The sequence below is a fragment of the Phyllostomus hastatus genome, unplaced genomic scaffold, assembly GCF_019186645.2.
Source record: "Phyllostomus hastatus isolate PE091 unplaced genomic scaffold, TTU_PhHast_1.1 phas_scaffold_60, whole genome shotgun sequence".
Taxonomy (NCBI): domain Eukaryota; kingdom Metazoa; phylum Chordata; class Mammalia; order Chiroptera; family Phyllostomidae; genus Phyllostomus; species Phyllostomus hastatus.
This window is the reverse complement of record NW_025334038.1, coordinates 8,715,510-8,736,036: the sequence shown is the minus strand read 5'-3', so window position 1 is coordinate 8,736,036 and position 20,527 is coordinate 8,715,510. Positions and strand designations below refer to the sequence as shown.

General features: G+C 35.3%; 1 protein-coding gene across 1 annotated transcript in view; it reads right to left on the bottom strand.

Moving 5' to 3' along the window:
- The window catches only part of SLC35F5 (solute carrier family 35 member F5), a 42,936-nt gene extending 23,778 nt beyond the window's left edge, over window positions 1–19,158 (bottom strand). Inside the window, exons 1-7 of the mRNA XM_045826277.1 lie at window positions 18,718–19,158; window positions 17,841–17,931; window positions 17,555–17,696; window positions 12,371–12,514; window positions 11,415–11,477; window positions 9,358–9,439; window positions 8,400–8,590 (exon numbers count right to left, since the gene is read on the bottom strand). Coding sequence (XP_045682233.1) covers window positions 8,400–8,590; window positions 9,358–9,439; window positions 11,415–11,477; window positions 12,371–12,514; window positions 17,555–17,696; window positions 17,841–17,931; window positions 18,718–18,757 — 753 coding nt within the window. The 5' untranslated portion in view covers window positions 18,758–19,158. The remainder of the gene's footprint in view (window positions 1–8,399; window positions 8,591–9,357; window positions 9,440–11,414; window positions 11,478–12,370; window positions 12,515–17,554; window positions 17,697–17,840; window positions 17,932–18,717) is intronic.
- Window positions 19,159–20,527: the final 1,369 nt, after the last annotated feature.

The following is a 20,527-nucleotide window of genomic DNA, read 5'->3' as shown; positions in this document are numbered from 1 at the left end:
AGGATGCACTCTGTGACTGGTCCTGGGGTAAGGGTACAGGGGAAGTCCATGGAGGTCCAAGGTTACCATTACCAGAAAAACAAAACAAAAAAGAAGCTGGCTGGGTTCCCCCAGCCCACACCACTTCCACACATCACTGCTACACTGATGGCAGCATCTGGCTGCAGAGGACAGCACTGGGATTTCACAGATTTGGAGCCCTATCACCCACTACATCCCCCTGTGGGGTTGGACTCCTGGAACTGGAGTTACCAGAGCCAAAGAAATAAAACCATTTAATAGGTAGCACCACCCCATGAAGGTCTGAATAACTAGAGAAGTGCAAGAAAGCTAAAAACTTTTGATTTGGTGCCACCTAATGGAAAATAATAGGAAGACCTCTTTGTATTAATTTGCTAGAGAAGTGCCACTCAAACACAGATGCCTAGACAGAGAAGGAACACATCAAATACCATGAATAACCAAGGTAGCAAGGAAGTTCAGAAAGAAAATGAAAAAGAAAAACAAAATTAAAGACACAGAAATATATGATATAAATGACAGAGAACTAAGATTGCAGTTCTGAGAAAACTCAATAAGATACAAAGAAAATACAAACAGGCAATTAAATGAGCTCAGAAAATAAATCAACAAATAAAATGAGTACTTTACCAAAAAGATTAAAACTTTAAAAGAACCAATCAAAAATTCTGGAGATGAAGAACTCAATAAAAGAGGTCTAGTGAGCATTAACTAGTGAGCATGGGAAATACAAAGGACCAGATGGAGGAAAGGATTAGGAATATTAAAGATAGAAATCTAGAAATGATGCAGAGGGAAGAAGAGAGAGACTTGAGCATAAAAAAAAGAACTCTGTGAGGATTATCTGACTAACTCCATCAGAAACAGCAATATAAGAATAATAGGCATACCAGAAGAAGAAGAAGAGAGAGAAGGGAAAGGAGAGCCTACTCAAATGAATACTTGATGAGAACATCCCAAACCTATGCAAAGCACTAGATCCTTAAATGCAAGAAACAAACAGAATACCTAATTACCTCAACCCAAAATGTCTCCTCCAAGGAACATTGTATTAAAACTGTCAAAAATTAATGACAAAGACAGAATTCCCAAGGCAGCCAGGGGAAAGAAGAAAGTAACCTATAAAGGAACACTCATTAGTTTATCATTGAACTTCCCAGCAGAAATATTCTACAAGCTAGAGGAGAATGGAATCAAATATTCAAACTACTGAAACAGAGATATTACCAGCTAAGAATAATATATCCAACAAAGTTATCCTTTAGATATGAAGGAGAAATAAAGACTTTGCTAAACATACAGAAACTGAGGGAATTTATCACCAGAAGACCTCCACTGCAGGAAATACTCAAGGGGGTTATTCTACCTGAAACAAGGAGCAAAAAGTCACAACAGTATGAGTAAGATCACCAACAAACTTACAGCATAAACAAGGATAATCTGTGACAACAAAAACATAAAAGGCGAGGGGATAAAGGTCTGAATTTGAAAAGGAGGATGGAGATCAGATACATTCAAAAGAAAAAAAAACTATATACATGAAACTTTCTTTTTCATAAACCTAAGGGTACTGCATACAACAAACCCAAAACAGAGATACATAACTTTTAAAACAGGAAGAAACAGAGGAAAGAAGCATGGACTACCACCAAACAAAAACAACAAAGGAAAAGAACCAATGGAGTCACAGAGCTACTAGAAAACAAAAGATAAAGTGGCTACAGGAAATCCTCATACATCAATTATTACCCTCAATGTAAATGAACTGAATTCACCAGTAAAGAATCACAAAGTAGCATACTGGATCAAAAATAAAACCCAACCATATGCTGCCTTCAGGGGACACATCAAAGCTGCAAAGAATGTTAGACTCAAAGTGAAAAGGTGGAAAATGATTCTCCAAGCAAATAACATCCACAGAAAAGCAGGTGTAGCCACACTTATATCTGACAAAATAGATATCAAGATAACAAGGGTAATAAAAGACAAAGATAGACATTTTATAATGATAAAGGAGACAACATATCAAGAAGACATAACCTTCTTAATGTATATGCACCCAATCAGGGAGCACTGAAATATAAAGCAACTACTCACAGAACTAAAGGGAGAAACAGACAAAAACACAATCATAGTTGGGGACTTTAATACTGCACTGACAGTTCTAGATAGATCATTCAAAAAGAAAACCAATAAAGAAATACTGGCCTTAAGTGACACATCAGACCTAAAATGTAATTTTAGGACCATATAAATGTAACTACCTTTAACAGTTAAGCAAGAGCTCGGCACTGCCGAAGGGTAGAAACAAGGTGTCAGGCCGGATAATACAAAGTGGAGGGCCGGACTCAGCCCTCAGGCCTTGTGTTTGACACCTGTGCATTAGACCAAATTGACATAATTGACATCTCTAGAGCCTTTCATTCCAGAACATCAGATTATACATTCTTCTCCAGTGCACATGGAACATTCTCAAGGGTCATATGTTCAATCAAAAAATTGGCCTCAACAAGTTCAAGATGATTGAAATCATACCAAGCATATTTTCTCTGACCACATGCTTTGAAATTAGAAATCAACTGCAAAAAGCAAGTAAAGAAACCCAAAAATATGTAGAGATGAAACAATATGCTACTAAAAAATGACTGGGTCAGAGAAGAAATAAAAGGTGAGATCAAAAGATATGTAGAGACAAATGAGAATGACAATATGACATATCAAAACTTCTGGCATGCAGTGAAAGCAGTAATAAGAGTGACATTTATATCATTACAGGCCTATCTCAAAAAACAAAAGAAATCCCAAGTAAACAACCTAACATGACATCTTAAAGAACTAGAAAAAGAAAAACAAAAGCAACCCAAAGTCAAAAGAAAAAAAAATAGAGCAGAATTCAATGAAACAGAGAACAAAAAGACTACATAAAAAATTAATACAAGAGCTGGTTCTTCAAAAAGATCAATAAAATTGACAAACCCCTGGCTAGACTCACTAAGGAAAAAAGAAAAAAGACTCATATAAACAAAATCAGAAATGAAAGAGGAGTACCACAGAGATCACAAAAGTACAAAGGATCACATTAGAATACTATGAAAGGGTATATACCACCAAATTCAATAACCCACAAGAAATGGTTAAGTTCCTAGAAATATATAACTTTCCTAGACTGAATCCTGAAGAACTGGAAACTCTAAATAGACCAATCAACAATGAGGAAGTTGAAACAACCATGAATATTCGCCCCCCTCAAAAAAGACCAGGCCCAGATGGCTTCACTAGTGAATTCTACCTAACATTCAATAAAGACTTGATATCTATCCTTCTTAAACTTTCAAAAAATTAAAGAGGCAATACTTCCTACCATATTTTATGAGGCCAAAATAATCCTGATACCAAAGCCTGTCAAGGATAACAAAAAAGGAAAACTAAAGACCAATATCTCTAATGAACACAGGTGTAAAAATCCTAAACAAGATACTAGCAAATCGGATACAACAATACATTTAAAAAATAATACAACATGATTGAGGGGGGTTCATTCCAGGGGCACAAGGATGGTTCAACATATGCAAATGGTTCAATGTAATATACCACATTAACCAAACAAAGGATAAAAATAATATGATCTTATCAATAGATGCAGAAAAAGCATTTGATAAGATACAACATCCATTTATATTTAAAACACTCAGTAAGATAGGAAAGTACCTCAACATAATAAAGGCTACATATGACAAACCCTCAGCCTATATCATATTCAATGGTGAAAACCTGAAAGCTCCAAAATCAGGAACAAGACAAGGATACCCATTCTCATCACTCTCACTCAGCATACTTTTGGAAATCCTAACCAAGTGATACATCAGTCAGGCTAGAGAAAGAGAAAAAAGGTATCCAAATTGAGAATGAAGAAGAAAAAGTATCACTCTTGCATTTAACATGATTTTATATATAGAAAACCCTGAGGACTCCACCAAAAAACTATTAGAAACAATAAACAAATACAATGAAGTTGTGGGATATAAAAATCAATGTACAAAAGTCCACTGCTTACCTATATACTTAAAATGACACTTCAGAAAAAGAAATGAAAAAAGAATCCTTTGCAGTTGCAACAAAAAGAATAAAAAACCTAGGAATATACTTAACAGAGGATGTGTAGGACTTATATACTGAAAACTACAAAGCATTATTAAAAGATGAAAAAGACATGCTGAAATGGAAAGACATTCCATGTTCACGGATTAGAAGAGTCAACATAGTTAGAATGAAAATATTACCCAAAGCAATATACAGATTTAATATAATCCCCACCAAAATTCCAATGTCATTTTTTAAATAAATAGAAAAAAGTATCAGCAGATTTGCATGGAATCATAGAAGACCACAAACAGCCAAAGCAATCCTGAGAAAAAAGAACAAAGCTGGAGCCATCATACTGCCTGTCCTCAAATTATACTACAGAGCTACAATAATGAATACAGGATAGTATTAGCAGACAAACAGATACACAGACCAATGGAACAGAACTGAGAGCCCACATGTATATGGCCAAATAATTTTTAACAAATGAGCCAAAATACACAATGAAGAAAAGAAAGCCTCTTCAATAAATGGTGCTGAGAAAATTGGAATGCCACATGCAAAAAAAGTAAACTAGGTTATAGTTTATCCCAATTAATGGATCAAAGACCTAAAGAAATGATCTGAAACTATATATTGCATAGAAGAAAACATGGGTACTAAACTTATGGACCTTGGTCAAAGAAAACATTTTACAGATTTGACCCCAAAGGCAAGGGAAGTAAAGGCAAAAATAAATGAATGGGACTATATTAAACTAAGAAGCTTTTGCACAGCAAAAGAAACCACCAATAAAACAAAAGAGCAACCAACCAAATGTGAGATAATAATGTGGTTTGCAAACCACAGCCCCTACAAGGGGTTAATATCCAAAATATACAAAGAACTTATACAACTCAATACCAAACAAACAGTCCAATTAAAATATAGTCAAAGGACCTGAATAGACACTTCTCCCAAGAAGAGATAAAATGGCCAACAGATCTATGAAAAAGATGTTCAACTTCAGTAGCTATTAAGAAAATGCAAATCAAAACTACAATGAGATACCACCTCATACCTGTTAGAATGGCTATTATAAAAAAGACAGGTAATAACAAGTGTTGGAGAGGTTGTGGAGAGAAAGGAACCCTCCCTACTAACTGCTAGGAATGTAAACTGGTACAATCATTATGAAAAACAGTATGGCAGCTCCTCAAAAAATAAGAATAGAGTTACCATATGACTCAGCAATCCCTCTTCTGGATTATCTACCTTAAAATCTCAAAAACATTTATTCACAAAGAGATGTGCACCCCTATGTTCACTGCAGCATTATTCACAGTGGCTAAGGCATGGAGGCAACCAAAGGGCCCTTCACAGAGGATTGGCCCAGAGATAAAGAAGATATGGTACATATATATACTATGGAGTACCACTCAGTTATGAGAAAAGATGAAATACTGCCACTTACAACAACATGGATGGACCTTGAGGATATTATGCTAAGCAAAATAAGTTAGTCAGAAAAAGCTAAGAGGCATACAATTTCACTGATATGTGGGATATAAAACTGAACTCATAGACACAGACAACCACCAAGTATGATGGTTACCAGAGAGAAGAGGACTTGAGGGAGTAAAGGGAGAAGAGGGCCAAATATGTGGTGAGAAAAGAAAATCTGACTGTGGGTGGTGAGTATACATTGCAATATCCAGATCCTATATCATAGAAATGTACACTTGAAACTTATGTAATCTTATTAACCAATGTTGCCACAATAATAAAAAGTAGAAACTGAAATTAAAATTATTGAAATTAAAATTAAATATAAATTGACACTGAAATAGAGGACAGGCTGACAGTGACCAGAGGGGAGAGGGGAGGGAATTTCAGGGGACAATGGGAAGGGTTTACAGGAACAAATATAAAGGACACATAGACAAAAACTGGGGGTAGGGGGGTGGAAATGGGAGGGAGTTGAGGAGGGATGGGTGGGTGGGCTGGAATGGGAGTATAGGACAGAAAAATGTACTCGAACAATGATTAAAATAAAATTAAAAATAAATAAATAAAATTAAATATAAATTGAAATGCTTATAATTTTAGTACAAAAAAGAATAAATTCTCTCCTCGATTTTTATATTAACATGTTGAATATTTTTATATGGTGGTTTATATAAAAATATAGTATTAAAATTAACTTTCCTTGTTTCTTTTTTTAACTTGTCCACTAGAAAAATTAAAAATACATGTCACCTGCATTTGAGGCTGACATTATATTTCTATTGAACCATACTGCTCTAGGCCTCATCTAAGTTTATAGCTTCATTAAGTAAGGTTTCCAAAAAAGCTATAGACTTGGACTATATTACTCTAACTTTCTACAGAAATGCCTTTACTAAAAACTACCATACCTCTCTGCTCTTATAACTTATTTAAGGTTGATTTTTTTAAAAAAGACTTTTAAAGGTGGAAACAACCTTGCATATATCAACAAATGGATAAACAAAATGTGGTATGTACATGCAACAGAATATTAGTCATCCTCAAAAAGGAAGGGAATTCTGACACATGATACAAGGACATTATGCTTAGTGAAATAAGCTAGTCACAAAAGAAAAAAAATACTGTATGGTTCCACATACACACACACACACGAGGTATGTAGGGAAGTCAAATTCATAGACACAGAAAGTAGAATGGTAGCTGTCAGGGGATGGGGGAGGTTGGAAAGGGGTGTTACCATTTAATGGGTATGGAGTTTGCTTCGTAAGACCAAAAAAATGTGCTGTAGGTGGATGGTGGTGATGGCTGCATAACAATGTTAATGTACTTAATGCCACCAAACTGTACACTTAAAAATGGTTAAGATGGTAAATTTTATAGTATGCATATTTTACCACAATGTTTTAAAAAAACTATTATTTGCACTTACCTATCTGTGAATGTGCTACACAGAATAGTGCCTCAGTATATTCTCTCAGAATTTTGAATTAGGAAAAAGTTTATTTTATCCCATGACTGGTACTCCCTTTTAATAGACAATAAGTTGTGTGACTCAGGAAGTTTTCCTTTTTGCTTTCCTTCCAATTTGCCTAGAAATAAACTGTGTGCTCACCTGAAACAGCTTTCTTCCTTTAAGTCAAAATTCCTAATACAGTCATCCCATTCTCTAGCCAGCTTCCTCCACAGGCCAACCCCCGCCCCCCCAACGGACACATTACCCATTTAATCTGGCTCTTATCTCCCCCCACTTTTTTTAACTTTTACTATATAAATCTTTTTATTATGTTTCAGCTCAAGTTTCCTTTGAAAATTAGGTTATATACAAATCCTAGTCTTGCTTTACACTCATTTATATAAGCAAAAAGAAATCATAACAGTGAAATCAAAATATATGAGCCTTTAAATTAATTTTAATACATATATAATTATCATATTTCAATTCCAAAAGGTTTTTTGACTTGTATTGGTGAATATAATTAATCACTGTATCACTAAAAGAAAGGTCATTCGGGCAGAGGATGAAGAAAAATAGGCAATGCAATAAGCATGAGAGGCAGATTGTGAAGTAAAAACCTTATAATCAGGCTAATAACATTGACACTGGCACTGCATTATTGAATGTTTAAAAGTGCTCGGTGTAATTTAAATCCTAAAGGCTCATACTAAATAAAATTGGATTAGGCTACTTAAATATATATATATATATATATACATATATACATATACATATTTTTAAAATTTCTAAACTTCAGAGATTTTACAAACTCTGACAAGTCTCTAATTCCAGCTTAACCCAAAATAGTATTTTATTTACTATATGATCATTCTTTATGAAATCTAAAGCACATTTTCAGTTTTTATGTTAAAGTAAGAGAAGTTATAGAATTACTAAAAATTCCATAAACATTTTTACTATGAGTACTTGCTAAAATATTTAACCATAGTTACATGAATTTAATATGAAACTGTAAAATGCTATTTGAAAAAATCAATATATACAGTAACTCTTATCTGGATATTTACTAGCCCTTGTATATAGTGTAAATAACTCTATTCATTACTCTGACCATGAGGCAAGGTCCAATTCTGAATAGATATGAGTGGCTGTAATGTTAAAATGTTTATTAAATTCTTTGAGGTACGACAAGAATTTATTAAGTTCAATACTCTAATTCCCTAATGATGCCAGGTAACAGAGTTTAAAGTCATGATTAAGCAACTTAAAGGTCTTATACTTCAATTGTATAGTTGGTATGTAAACTGTCTTAAAATTCAAGTTCCAAACATATAATAAAAAGAAGACCTACCACAAAGCAGAAAAAAAAGCTAATTTTTGCTACTTGAGTTGCAGTAAGTTTCCCCACAGTTTTGAGTAAGGATTCTTGTTCTTTCACAGTAGGATATGACATGCGAGACAACTTAGCCTCCAATGCATGGCTTGATGGAAGCTGTCGAATCTCCATGATATTACTGAACCTTACCCGAGACTTTTTGGGAGCTTAAGAGAAAAAGTATAGTACAAATTAATAAATGCTTCCCCTTCCATCCAACAGAAGTCACAAGTTTTAATTTACTGATAAATGCATATTATTTAATCCATCTATGATCAGACTTGAAGAGTCAAAGAAAACCAGAGTTAGAGCATTATCTGGGCAGCTTGCTCATGCAAAACAGTAATGTTTTAATCTATAAAAATCTTTTAAAGGCTTAAGGTAAGACCAATATTAAACCAGCATTTCTGCAACTGTTTCTATATACAACTGCCTAGTTCAGGATTATTATTTTAGCATTTATAGTAAAACTTTGGATTCTTCCTCATAGACACTCGATTTATGAGAATTACTTTTCAGTCAAGCATGCATAAGATTCCTCTATCGGTCCATTCCTTGCAAGAGAACAGTATAGATAAATACTGTGCCTAATGTTGAGGCTGGTGCTCTTTACTCAATTCACAGAAGCAGCAAAATTCCTCTAGTTTACTATAAAGTTTTTTCATGTGATGGTCAAAGAGAATACTCTTTAAAAAATATCTATCTATATTATCTATATCTATAATCTATATATAAATGAAAGTACAGAGATTTCTGATATTTGGAAATTATTGCCATCTTTCAGTCAAACTTCTGGAAGACTACTGACCAAGCCAACACCACGAGGAATAAAAGAACTGCCAGGTGATCTCAAAATCACTAAGTTTTGGGATGGCTTGAATGAAGCTAAAATTTCTACCCATTTCTAAGATATGAAATTCTAAGTTCTGCATACTTTTTTCAGTATCAATGCTTGTGTTCTCAGGTTTTTCACTGGGCAGATCATGAAATTTCACAGGAACATACAAGGGTTCACTCTGGAATATAGAAACAGAAAAAAATATAAACAAAAATGTTATAGCTGATATATTGGCTAAAATTTAAGTGGATGATATGTAGGCACAGATACTACCCAAAACATGGCCATACATCCCCATGTTTATACAGTATAATTTCCACAATATACATTTTCAAGACTTAAAAGTGAAACTCAAGTGATCCACACAGAGACAATGACAGAAAAAACTCAGTTTAAAGCTTATAAATATAACAATACAGCATTGGTACATTATGACAGGTCACATTTAAATGTCATAAAAGCCAACCTCTCTCTCAACTAACAGATGACCTCCCATTCCTTTTCATTCATTATTTTAACAAATATACACTGAGTCCCACTATACCAGGTGCTATTCTAGGTCCTGGGGATATAAAAGTACATAAAGACGAAGTCTCTGTCTTCAGCTATCATGTAGTCTGAAGGAAAAGGGAGACAAGGAACACGTAATCACCTATATAATATGTACATAAATATATTTGCCAAAATGATTCCTCTTTACTTAAGATTCAACTAAAACCAAAAATTCCTGAAGACTTTTATAGGACTAATAGATAAGAAAACAATAGCTAGCACTTACCAATTCTTATTATGTACCAAGTACCAAGCCCAGAGCAGTTAAACACACATTTCTCATTAGCCCTTTTAACAACTTTATAAAATGGTGTTTTAAAGTAACTTTTCTAGAAGCTGAGATATAATAACCCATTGTTAGACAACAGAATTAAAGCCAGGTTTATTCTAAAGGTCTATACTTTCAAGTGGTTCTGAATTCCTCAACTGTTTTTGCAAATATTCTTCAGATGATCTACACTTAAGATACAATTCTCCAACTAGGCTGTTTCTTAAATTAACATAACATTGTGTTATATATCTTTGATATCCCCAAGAAATCCTAGTATAGAACTCCACCAATGAGAAATATTCAGTAAATGAAGACATGACAGAACCTGGAAATAGAGTCTCTTTGTCACATTGAACTTTTCATTATACCATTTGGCCTAGAAAAATATGACATATCATCCTACAGATAGTAGCAAGAAATTACTAGAAGAGTAGTTAGAAGAGTAGGCTGCCATCTCAGCTGTGCCTTCTACAATGAAAGAGACAACTGATAATAATCTTGTTGATGCTTAAGATTCCAGAGAAAATACGTGACATTTTCTCCAAGCTTCCCAAACTCTTCAAAGCACCTGGTAACCTACCTGGCATAAAAATGCAGTTCTAGAAGCCAAACAAACAAAAAACTGTACTGTCAATAAGGTCACCCAGCTAGTGCTTCATAAATTGGTATTAAATTTTAGAGTAACTTTTAAATTCTTCAAAGAATACTACATTTTGAAAAATGCATTAAAAAGAGATGGTTTAGTGATGGTCTAAAAAGAATAGATTTGGATATACTATCTCTCCAATAAGATTATAAATACCCAAAATAAGTTAATATATTAATTACTTTATTTGCTTATTGATTATCTGTCTCCTCCTTCCCAAACATATGCTCTCACACTCTAGAGCATAAGCTGATTTCTAAAATCAAAAGCAAGTGCTTAAGCACTCTTAAAAATTGATAGAATAAATGAAAAAATCTGCTTTTATATTCTCGGTGTCAAGCAAATATATTTGTTTCTAAGTGATAATCATATAATAATAAACATTAAGTGACAGAATTGGCAAGAAACAAAAGACAATGGACTATCCTTTACTATTTTCACTCATCTGTTTCCCTTCCCCTTGCTCCCCCAAGGTGGCTACTTTTCTGGCCCAGAGTAACCCTAAGGAAAGGGAGTACCAAACTAAAATAATCACAGAGGGCACCCAATACTGATATATATATATATATATACAGAATATATATATATTCTAACATAGCTGTGGTGTTATCAAAGCTATTTCAGTCCTTCCCACTGTGACTCAATTCCACGTGCTCCATTCCTGACGAGAAAAGAAGCACTTACCAAAGAACTATTCATAGTTGTATCTGTTGTGCAAGCAGCAAAATAACCTTCAGCATCTGCAAACTATTGATAACAGGACAAAAAGTCAATTAAACTCATGTTATATAGTAGGACTAGTGTTAGTCAAAGCTCAAAAGAATAGAATCAAAAGTCCAGAGTAGACCTATAAGAATATAACTATTATTAATAATAATAGCAGCTAATTTCAAGTATTCAACCAAGCAAGGCAGGTATTATCATCTTGATTTTAAAGAAATTGAGGCTGAGAGATTTCATCTAAGTAACAGAATTAGGATTAAAACCCAAGTTAGTCTAACTCCAAAACGTATGCCCCTTTCACAATACTATTATAACATTCCAGATTAGTAGGGAAAGGAGAGAGAGAATGGAAAAAAGAATACAAGAGACAATTTTATATTCTTCAGTCTCGAAAATTCAGTTTCTATTTCTATCAGCATGTTACATCACTAAAAGAATACAATTTGATTGATTAGCCAAACACCTGAAACATGCCCTGAAATACGCTATTTTCAGTTTAATATATAAAACTGGAATGATTTTGCTTCTACAATCAACTTTACACCAATTAGATGATACTTGTCCAGTCTGTAAAAGATCAAAGATCCAGGTATTCTTCTTATTCCTTGCTTTCATCATCTTCTCCACATCAATTTTAATTTTGGCCAGTTCAAAAATTTGTAACAACTCAGAGAATGTCATGGGGTAAAAAAAGGAGATTATGTACCTATGATTTCTCACAAGATATTCTGATACCAAGGTGATTAAAAGACTACATTTAAAATTTTGAAGAAAAGTAGGTTTTTCTTATAACATGCTATATTCACTCACTTAACCAAAGCACTTAAAATTGTGCTGCCCTTCAAGAAACTAACACATCTTTAAACTTTGAAAAAATATACCCTCTCTTCCACAAGCACTTAAAATTTAAAACTCACAAAAGCAGCATGCTTTCCTCGAAATCCTCTTGTACACTGTTGTCTCCATGGCTTCCAAATAATAAAGCCCAAAAGGTACAAAACAAACATAGATGTTTTTGCAAAGGTGCTGAAGAATGGTTTGTTGTACTGAGTAAAAACATACTGTAGAGAAAAAAGTTACATAAACTATGAGATGACTTTGAATCTTTTACTTATCTCCAATAAAACAAGGTCATTAAATGATTTTTAACTCTAGAAGTTCATTTGGAAAGGAAAGCTCTAAAGGGACTATAAAATACTTTAGATTCATTTCTGAATATTGTATTTGCTTTGCATAAAGTGGATAATATACCCAAACAAAGCAGGAACAACTTGAAAAAAGAGTTCTCTTCAACATTTACTGAAAACTTACTATGCAACAGTATTTACACTAGGGGCTAAAGAAAAAAAAAAGCTTTCCTGAAAGGAGATACGTACATGGAGAGTACAGAGCATAATGTTCTAAGTACCATGATACGGGTATGGAGGGTGCCATGAAGTACCAAAGGGAGACAGACTATTTTGAAGATTATGGAGATTATGAAATTTTAAGAGAAGCTATTCTTCAGCTATTTGAACAGTGAGCCTAAACAGAGTAAAAGGCAGTGAAACAGTATGTTGTATGAAGAAAACTGCATGAAATTTAATGTTATTAGGAAATTGCACAAAACTGGAAATTGGTATGAACTCAGGATTTTTTCTTTCCTAAAAAAAAAAAAAATTCTTCCCTGGCTGGTATAGTTCAGTGGATTGAAACCCGGGCTGTGAACCAAACAGTTGCTGGTTCAATTCTCAGTCAGGGCACATGCCTGGGTTGCAAGCCAGGTCCCTAGTAGTGAATACGTGAGAGGCAACCACACATTGATGTTTCTCTCCCTCTCCTTTTCCTTCCCTTCCTCTGTCTAAAAATAAAGAAATAAAATCTTTAAAAAATTTTCCTAGTTATATATACTGAAAGACCCCCAAAAATGACAACCTTGGAGTAATGAGCACCTCTAGAATCCATATAGTAATCTGAACCATTTTGCATATAAGAAACCATGGGTTATTGAAGAAATGACTACATCCAACTATGAGGTAGAATGTACCAGATAAGCCTGGGGTGTCTTGTGCCAGAAAGCAAATGGGATGTTAAAGACAGGACAGTTTAAGCATCAAAAGAAATAACTACAATTGTTTGAAACCTCAACTATATAAAAATCAGTGAATTTATAATGATACCCCAAAAACACCTCAATGGTTACTACTGGAAGTTTAGTAGGCAACATTACTCAAATAAATAGAAGAATTTATTATATACATATAATATAATATATTATATGTATATAATAAATATACATATATAATATATATACATATAATATATTATACAATATATAACACATATAATACATATTATATAATATATAATATACATATAATCAAGATGTATATAACCTTTCCCATTTTAACCATGTTTCAGGATAACCAAAGAGTAGTTGTGGAAAAGTTTTCCTTAAAGAATTCCTTTCCAGCTAAAGAATGACCATCAGAAAAATCACCACTTTACCACTCCTAATGAAATACTCTATCTGGGCAATAATCACAGAGATATTCAACTATTACCTACAGGTTGGTAAGGAACTTTATAGTTCTCAAATTGGCATCACCCAAGTAAGACTTGCAGCTGTTATGTGCCTCATGTTGTGATATGAAGGGAAGTGCCCAGTTGACCATCAAGGCTTCTTTTTCCTAAATACTGAAACTGAATCAAATTAAGACTTTATTTCTAGGTACCATTAGACAGTCAAACCTTGGTTCCCAAACACCTCCCATTTCCAGCACTTTGGTTCTTGACCAAGTTGCTCATGGAAAAAATGTCTTGTGTGTTGGATAAAACTTCAGTTCTTAACCTGACAACACTTACAGACTGTTACAAGAGAACCTCGGTTCTTGAACTTAATTTGTTCAATTTGCAAGTGACAAGGTAGAAAAACAAGAAAAGGAGGATACTCCTATTTCACTAATCAAGGAAATGCTTGGGAAATGGAGAGAAATGCAAAGTTTTATTGAGAAATATCACCCTGACAAGGAAATAACAGACCGTAACATACACTTTTTAAATGACAATGCAATGTTTTACTTCAGGCAAGTGTTAAACCTCTAAGTGGAACCTAATCAACAAAACAAACAAGCAAGCAAAATACAACCAGAGACACTGAGATGAAGAACAAACTGACAAGTGATCAGAGAGGAGAGGTGAGAGGGATAATGGGGGGTGGGGGGGGGGGGGAATCAAGGAACATGTATGAAGGATACATGGACAAAGCCAAAAGGGGTAGGTCTGAGGGTGGGAGATGAGGATGGGTGAGGGGAGGGGGCGTGGTGGGGTGAAAATGGAGACAATTATACTTGAACAACAATAAAAAAAACACAAGCAAAAACAATCACTAGATAGGTTTTTAGCGAGGTAGAAAAGCCCAGTGAGCCCAAAGCAAGTTCTAGTAGAGCAAAAAAAAAAAAAACAAAAACAAAAAAAGAGAAAGAACCCCAGAAAAACAGCTATCTGACATTTTTATGGAAAGGGCCTCCTCTTCTAAACCATAAAAGCCTTTCATCCCTCTCTTTACTCTATATTCAGTCATCAATAGCTTTCAACATTAAAGGTAAGTTCTAATGTGTACATAAATTTTCACTTCTTACTGAGCATTTCATTTCCTATTTGTTAAATGTTCACTTATATTTCCTGTCCTTTTTGTTTTTAAGGTGTTTATTTATAGATTAAATAGTATATTTGATATGTATTGTATATAAGAAAGGTTAAAACAGAATCATTTGGATGTCTGGCACAGATTAATTCATACATTATTTGTAATGGAAAAAATGATTCAGGTTTTGAAAAAATTGCTTCTCAATCATCTTTTTGGAATGAATTAAGTTCAAAAACTAAGGTTCTACTGTACAAGAAATAAAAGAGAAAAGTGATTAAGTTGAATGAGACTCCAAGGAAGCAATCAGTCAAATCCAGAATGTGTGTGCTAGGGACTAAATGTTTGGGTTCCCCCAAAATTCATATGTTCAAATCCCAACTAACCCTCAATGTAGTGGTATTAGGAGGTGGGGCCTGTAGGTAAAGGCCTCATGAAAAAGACTAGTGCCACATAAAAGAGAATCCCAAGTTTCCCACCCCTTCCACCTTATGAGGAGAAAGCTGCCATCTAAGAGCTAGCAAGAGGCTCTACACCAGACATAGGATCAGCCTATGCCTTGATCTGGGACTTTTCAGCCTCCAGAATTGTGAGAAATAAATGTTATTTGAGCCACCCAGTTTATGGCAGTCTTGCTGAAGCACCTCAAATAGACTAAGACAGTATGGTCTATCCCACAGGAAAAATGATATCATTTCTCTAACAAATCAATGGCATAAAAGTGAGGGGGGTGCCAGGGCAGGGGAATAATAAAAGTGACTTAAAAGTTATAACAAGTGGCCCTGGCTGGTGTGGCTCAGTGGACTGACTGCTGACCTGAGGACCAAAGGGTCACTGGTTCAGTTCCCAGTCAAGGCACATGCCTGGGCTACAGGCCAGGTCCCCAGGTGAGGGTAGGCAAGAGGCAACCACACATTGACATTTCTCTCCCTCTCTTTCTCCCTCCATTCCCCTCTCTCTAAAAATAAAGAAAGTCTTTTAAAAAAGTTATAACAAATGGAGTGTATGATCTTTTTTAGATCTTAAACTAAAGATATCCTTAACACAATCAAAGAAATTTAAGTATGGACTAGATAACCATATTTAAGAAATTATAATTACTTTTGTTAGGTATGGTAATGTATGATTATATTTTAAAAAATTAAAAGTCCTTTTCAGTTTGAGATGAATATGTAGAAATTTTTACATGAAATTACAACTAGCTAGAATTTGCTTTCAATACTCCAGGAAAAAAATGGGAAAGGGTTAATAAGATTGGCAAAATTGGTAATTGTTGTAAGTGGTGGGCATATAAAAATTCATTATACTACTCTCTCTACTTTGTATATAGTATATATTTTCCATAATGGAAAGGTTGATTTTTTTTTGAAATACACAATTAATCTCAAAAGTTTGATAAGTATATTTGGCTGGAGAATTAGACACATTACATATGCTATTGGATAATGAAATTATAAAATATCCTCTGAATAATAAATTTTACTTTTTTAAAAAATAGGGACAAGTTTTTTTTTCTTTACTGTCAGCATTTTTCTGTCAGCATTAAAGAGATTTATTTTTGTTTACACCACAGAATATAAATCTAAAAAAAAAGGGTTATAGAAGTATGAAAGTTTACAAAAGAGTTAAAAATAAATGGCCTGTTGTATTCCAGAGCCTAATTCCAAAAGGACTAAATATTTATTTCTGCATTGGTACAATGTCAATGCCAACTGTTTACTTAGCTATGCTATGAGATGACCAGCAGTTTTCTTTTGACAATTAAGGCCATTTTATAAATGCTAGTTTACTTTTACATATTAACCCTAAGTTTAAATGCAGTAATTTATGAAATGAAAAGTGCTTTTCTTTTTATAGGAATCATTAAACAAAAAGAAAAAGGTAACTATAGAAGTAGAAAGAAAAACTGAGTTGTTAATTCAAAATACCACAATAGGTCATCAACAAAGACAACAGAAAATGTAATTAAAGGCATTCACTGTACTTTTACAATAATGTTTGAGTCAGTACACAGAAAAATGTGTATGCAATCATGCATGTGCACAATAGTGACCTGTACATGAACACTCTGGTCACTTTTACTTTGTCCAAAAGAATTCTTACTTTCTACTAAATGGGCAAATGGTTTTGAGCCTAGATGGTTGATCTTCTAGAAAATAGTATTTATAGAGAATGAAACTGAATTTAGGAAAAAAAGAAAAAACAGGAACATCTCCCAATATAAAGAAAATATGTATATACTTACTTTCTAAATAACTACCCCTAAAAGATACAAGAAAACTGTTTGAAACAACAAGCAATATCCTTTCAGTTTCAACAAATTGACACTAATCCAGTACAAAGAAAACATAAATAATTCAACAATATTCAAAATACTGCTTTAAGTACCATGAGACAGTAGTGACTAGAGATACTATAGATTAATAGGAATATTATTATTATAATGCAACATCATTCCAAGACAAGGGCTACATACCGAAGTAAGTTCTGAAGATGCGACCCATATCACATCAACAAGTAGGAGAATAACAATCCCAAGAGCCATTCGCCTGCGCTGAGTGAAACCACTGCTCTGAGAGTTCATTCGGTTCATGATAAATACACACACCATTTGCAGTCTGTTTTTTAGAAAACAGAGATTTAAAAAGTCACCATAAAAATGAGAAAATTAGTACAACAGAGATATCTGACATTTGTTAGCTAATTAGCAAACAAATTAGGTTTGAAAGTCACATAATATAATTAAAAGGTGCAGAATTTACCTTGTTTTAAAGGCCTTTCTGAGATCTTCAAGGGTAATGCCTGAAAACTTGGCAGATCTGTGTCTAAACGGAGGTGAAGAACTCAACGAACCTAATTGGAGGTGAAGAGTTTAAAATAAGATTCATCACATCTTTTTTATTCATTTTTAACATAAACGTAAATGAAAGAATACTAAAGTGTGTTAAGCATAACTGACAGTACGCTCTAGACTTCAAATTACATTCAGAGAAGTACACGGTACAGAGGGGGAAAAAAGCAACATTCCACAAACTGCATACATAAAACTAACTAACTACTGGAAAATACAGAACTCCATTCGCCTCTCTCTCCAGGGGAATCCATCCCCCCCACAGTGTCTAGACACGCGGCTATTTCTAAGTGTCTTTTCTGTCCCTCATCTCAAGTGGGGTTCGACTGAGAGGAAGTAATTTGTTCTGAGTCTTGGGGGTACGTTTTCAATCACTTACGTGGCAAAGGGAAAAGATCCTACACCCTCCTCCACCCACTCCTATATCTAACTATATCTAGATATTTTAGACCGAAATCGCAATTCACGAGAGCAGTGAGGAAACAGCTGTTAAAGGGAATCCTCCTCCTTTTTTGGAGGAAAAAAACTGCGAAGCCAGTGACGCCTCCCCGGGGAGTGAGTTAAAGTCCTGAAGCCGCGGTGCAGGAGTACTTCTTCCACTGCCAGAGTCTGGACCAGACTTGCACGCCCCCGTCAGCTTCCCCCACACTCCGCCCCTACAGACCGTTACCATTTTGGTCTAGGTACTGTGGCTGCCACCAAGGGCTGGGTGTGGGGCTGTTGGCGGCCACTCCATCCCACCCAGTTTTGGCTCCGGTTGATTTCGGGGCCCTCCTCTGCCTACGTACCTGGCCTTCCTGCCCCACGATGGCTTCGTGGTGGCACCATGAGCAGACCTGGCTGGCCCTGCCGCCTCACAGCGCCACGGCCGCAGCCTCCGACTCAGAGAGCTGTTGTAGAGCCTGACATTGTCCTGCTCTGGAGGCCCAGCTCCTGAAGCCGCAGTGCCCTTCTGGGCGAGGCTGCCGACAGCACCCAGCTCCACTCAGCCCGGGAAGGCGGCAGCCAGTGAGGGGAGGGAACTGAGCAGGCTGCGATGGTCGCGGAGGCCCGGAGCTGGACCCGGGAACCGGACCCTGGAGCCGGACCCTGGAGATGGCCCCACCCCCAGCAGGTCTGCCAGCCCTACGGCCGGCCCCCGGCCCAATGGCCACAGTGCAAGGGTTACGTCACCACAACACCAAGGCCGACCTCTGGGGGTGTGGCTCCTGGATGATCCGGCTTCCGTGCCAGCTCTGGGAACAGATGGGGGAGACACAGCGATGACGAAGGTGGTGGGGAGGGGCGGAGTTAAGAAGGAATAGACCAGGACTCGGTAGAAGACGGAAGCGAGAGGGCATGGGTGGCTGGGCGGAGCTTAGGACACAGGAAGTGGCTGATCTGGCCGATGACCGCTCACTAGAACAAGAGCTAGCAACTATATTTCTTACTAAGTTCTGCCGCGAAACTCCATATCCCTTTCTTTCAGGACCTAAATGCAAAGTGGCTTGGGAGATTTTTGCTTTCTGGAACCTTTTGTATTGTGAGCTAGATCCCAGCTCATGGAGTAAGAAGCTGCATGCCTATAAAGCAAGCTCTTTCACCTCCCTGGCCCACAGTTTCCTCATCTGCGAAGTGAGTGTAATGATAATACCTGATTCATCTATTTTTTTGTATGTATGCCAAGATTACATGTGTACAAATGTGAATAATTCATGGCACATAGTAAGAACTCCACAAATGATAGGAATTATTAAACTATAGATTTTTCTTAACCAACTTTTGACTATCTCATAAGAAAAAAGCTTGGCCGATGTCCTGATTTGTATTTAGAAAACAAATACGAGATAATAAGGTCCAGTAACTTAACCATTTGTAACATCTTTATAAGATGATGGGAAGAAATTAAGTTTCCTTAGAGTGCATTTCTTACCTTTTAAATCTTGTTTTTCTGAAATTAAATACTCTTTCAAATGACAAAACCATACCGATGGTCCCATACCAGTTTTTTTGTGTCGACCCAAGAAATTATCAACATAAAGCATCACTAATAAAGCATTCAGAAGTCAATCATGCAGAGAGAAAAATCTAAACCATCTACTTGAAATTACTACTTAGAGAAAATTGGTTGTATGATATTAATCAAATTATTTCAGCATCTGCTTTGTTCTTTTTTCCATTAACTTTCTTTAAGGAGTCAGGCTCATAATACTCATGCTTAAAATTATTTTGCTACATGTATGATATGTAAACTGAAAAAAATAATAGCGTTATGAATAACCCAGTAGCTAACAGGAACACTGAGTTCAAATTTTTTAATCTGACCACTATTTGTTATGTAACCTTAAGCTTATTATTCTCTCTACTGTGCCTCAATTCCCCATAAATAAACATGCTAATACTGTTATTCTTAAATAATGCAAATAATATTACTTTGAAAATGTATATAAATATCAATTACCAATATTACCACCTATTTCCAGAGCATCTACTATAGGACAATGCAGCAACATTCTTGTGATGGATAAGGTAATTCTAGACTGTCTTCAGATAGTCTCTAATTCTAAATTCATTTTCTATTAACATTTTTTCCCAGCACTCTCTTGAGGGAAATTTCAC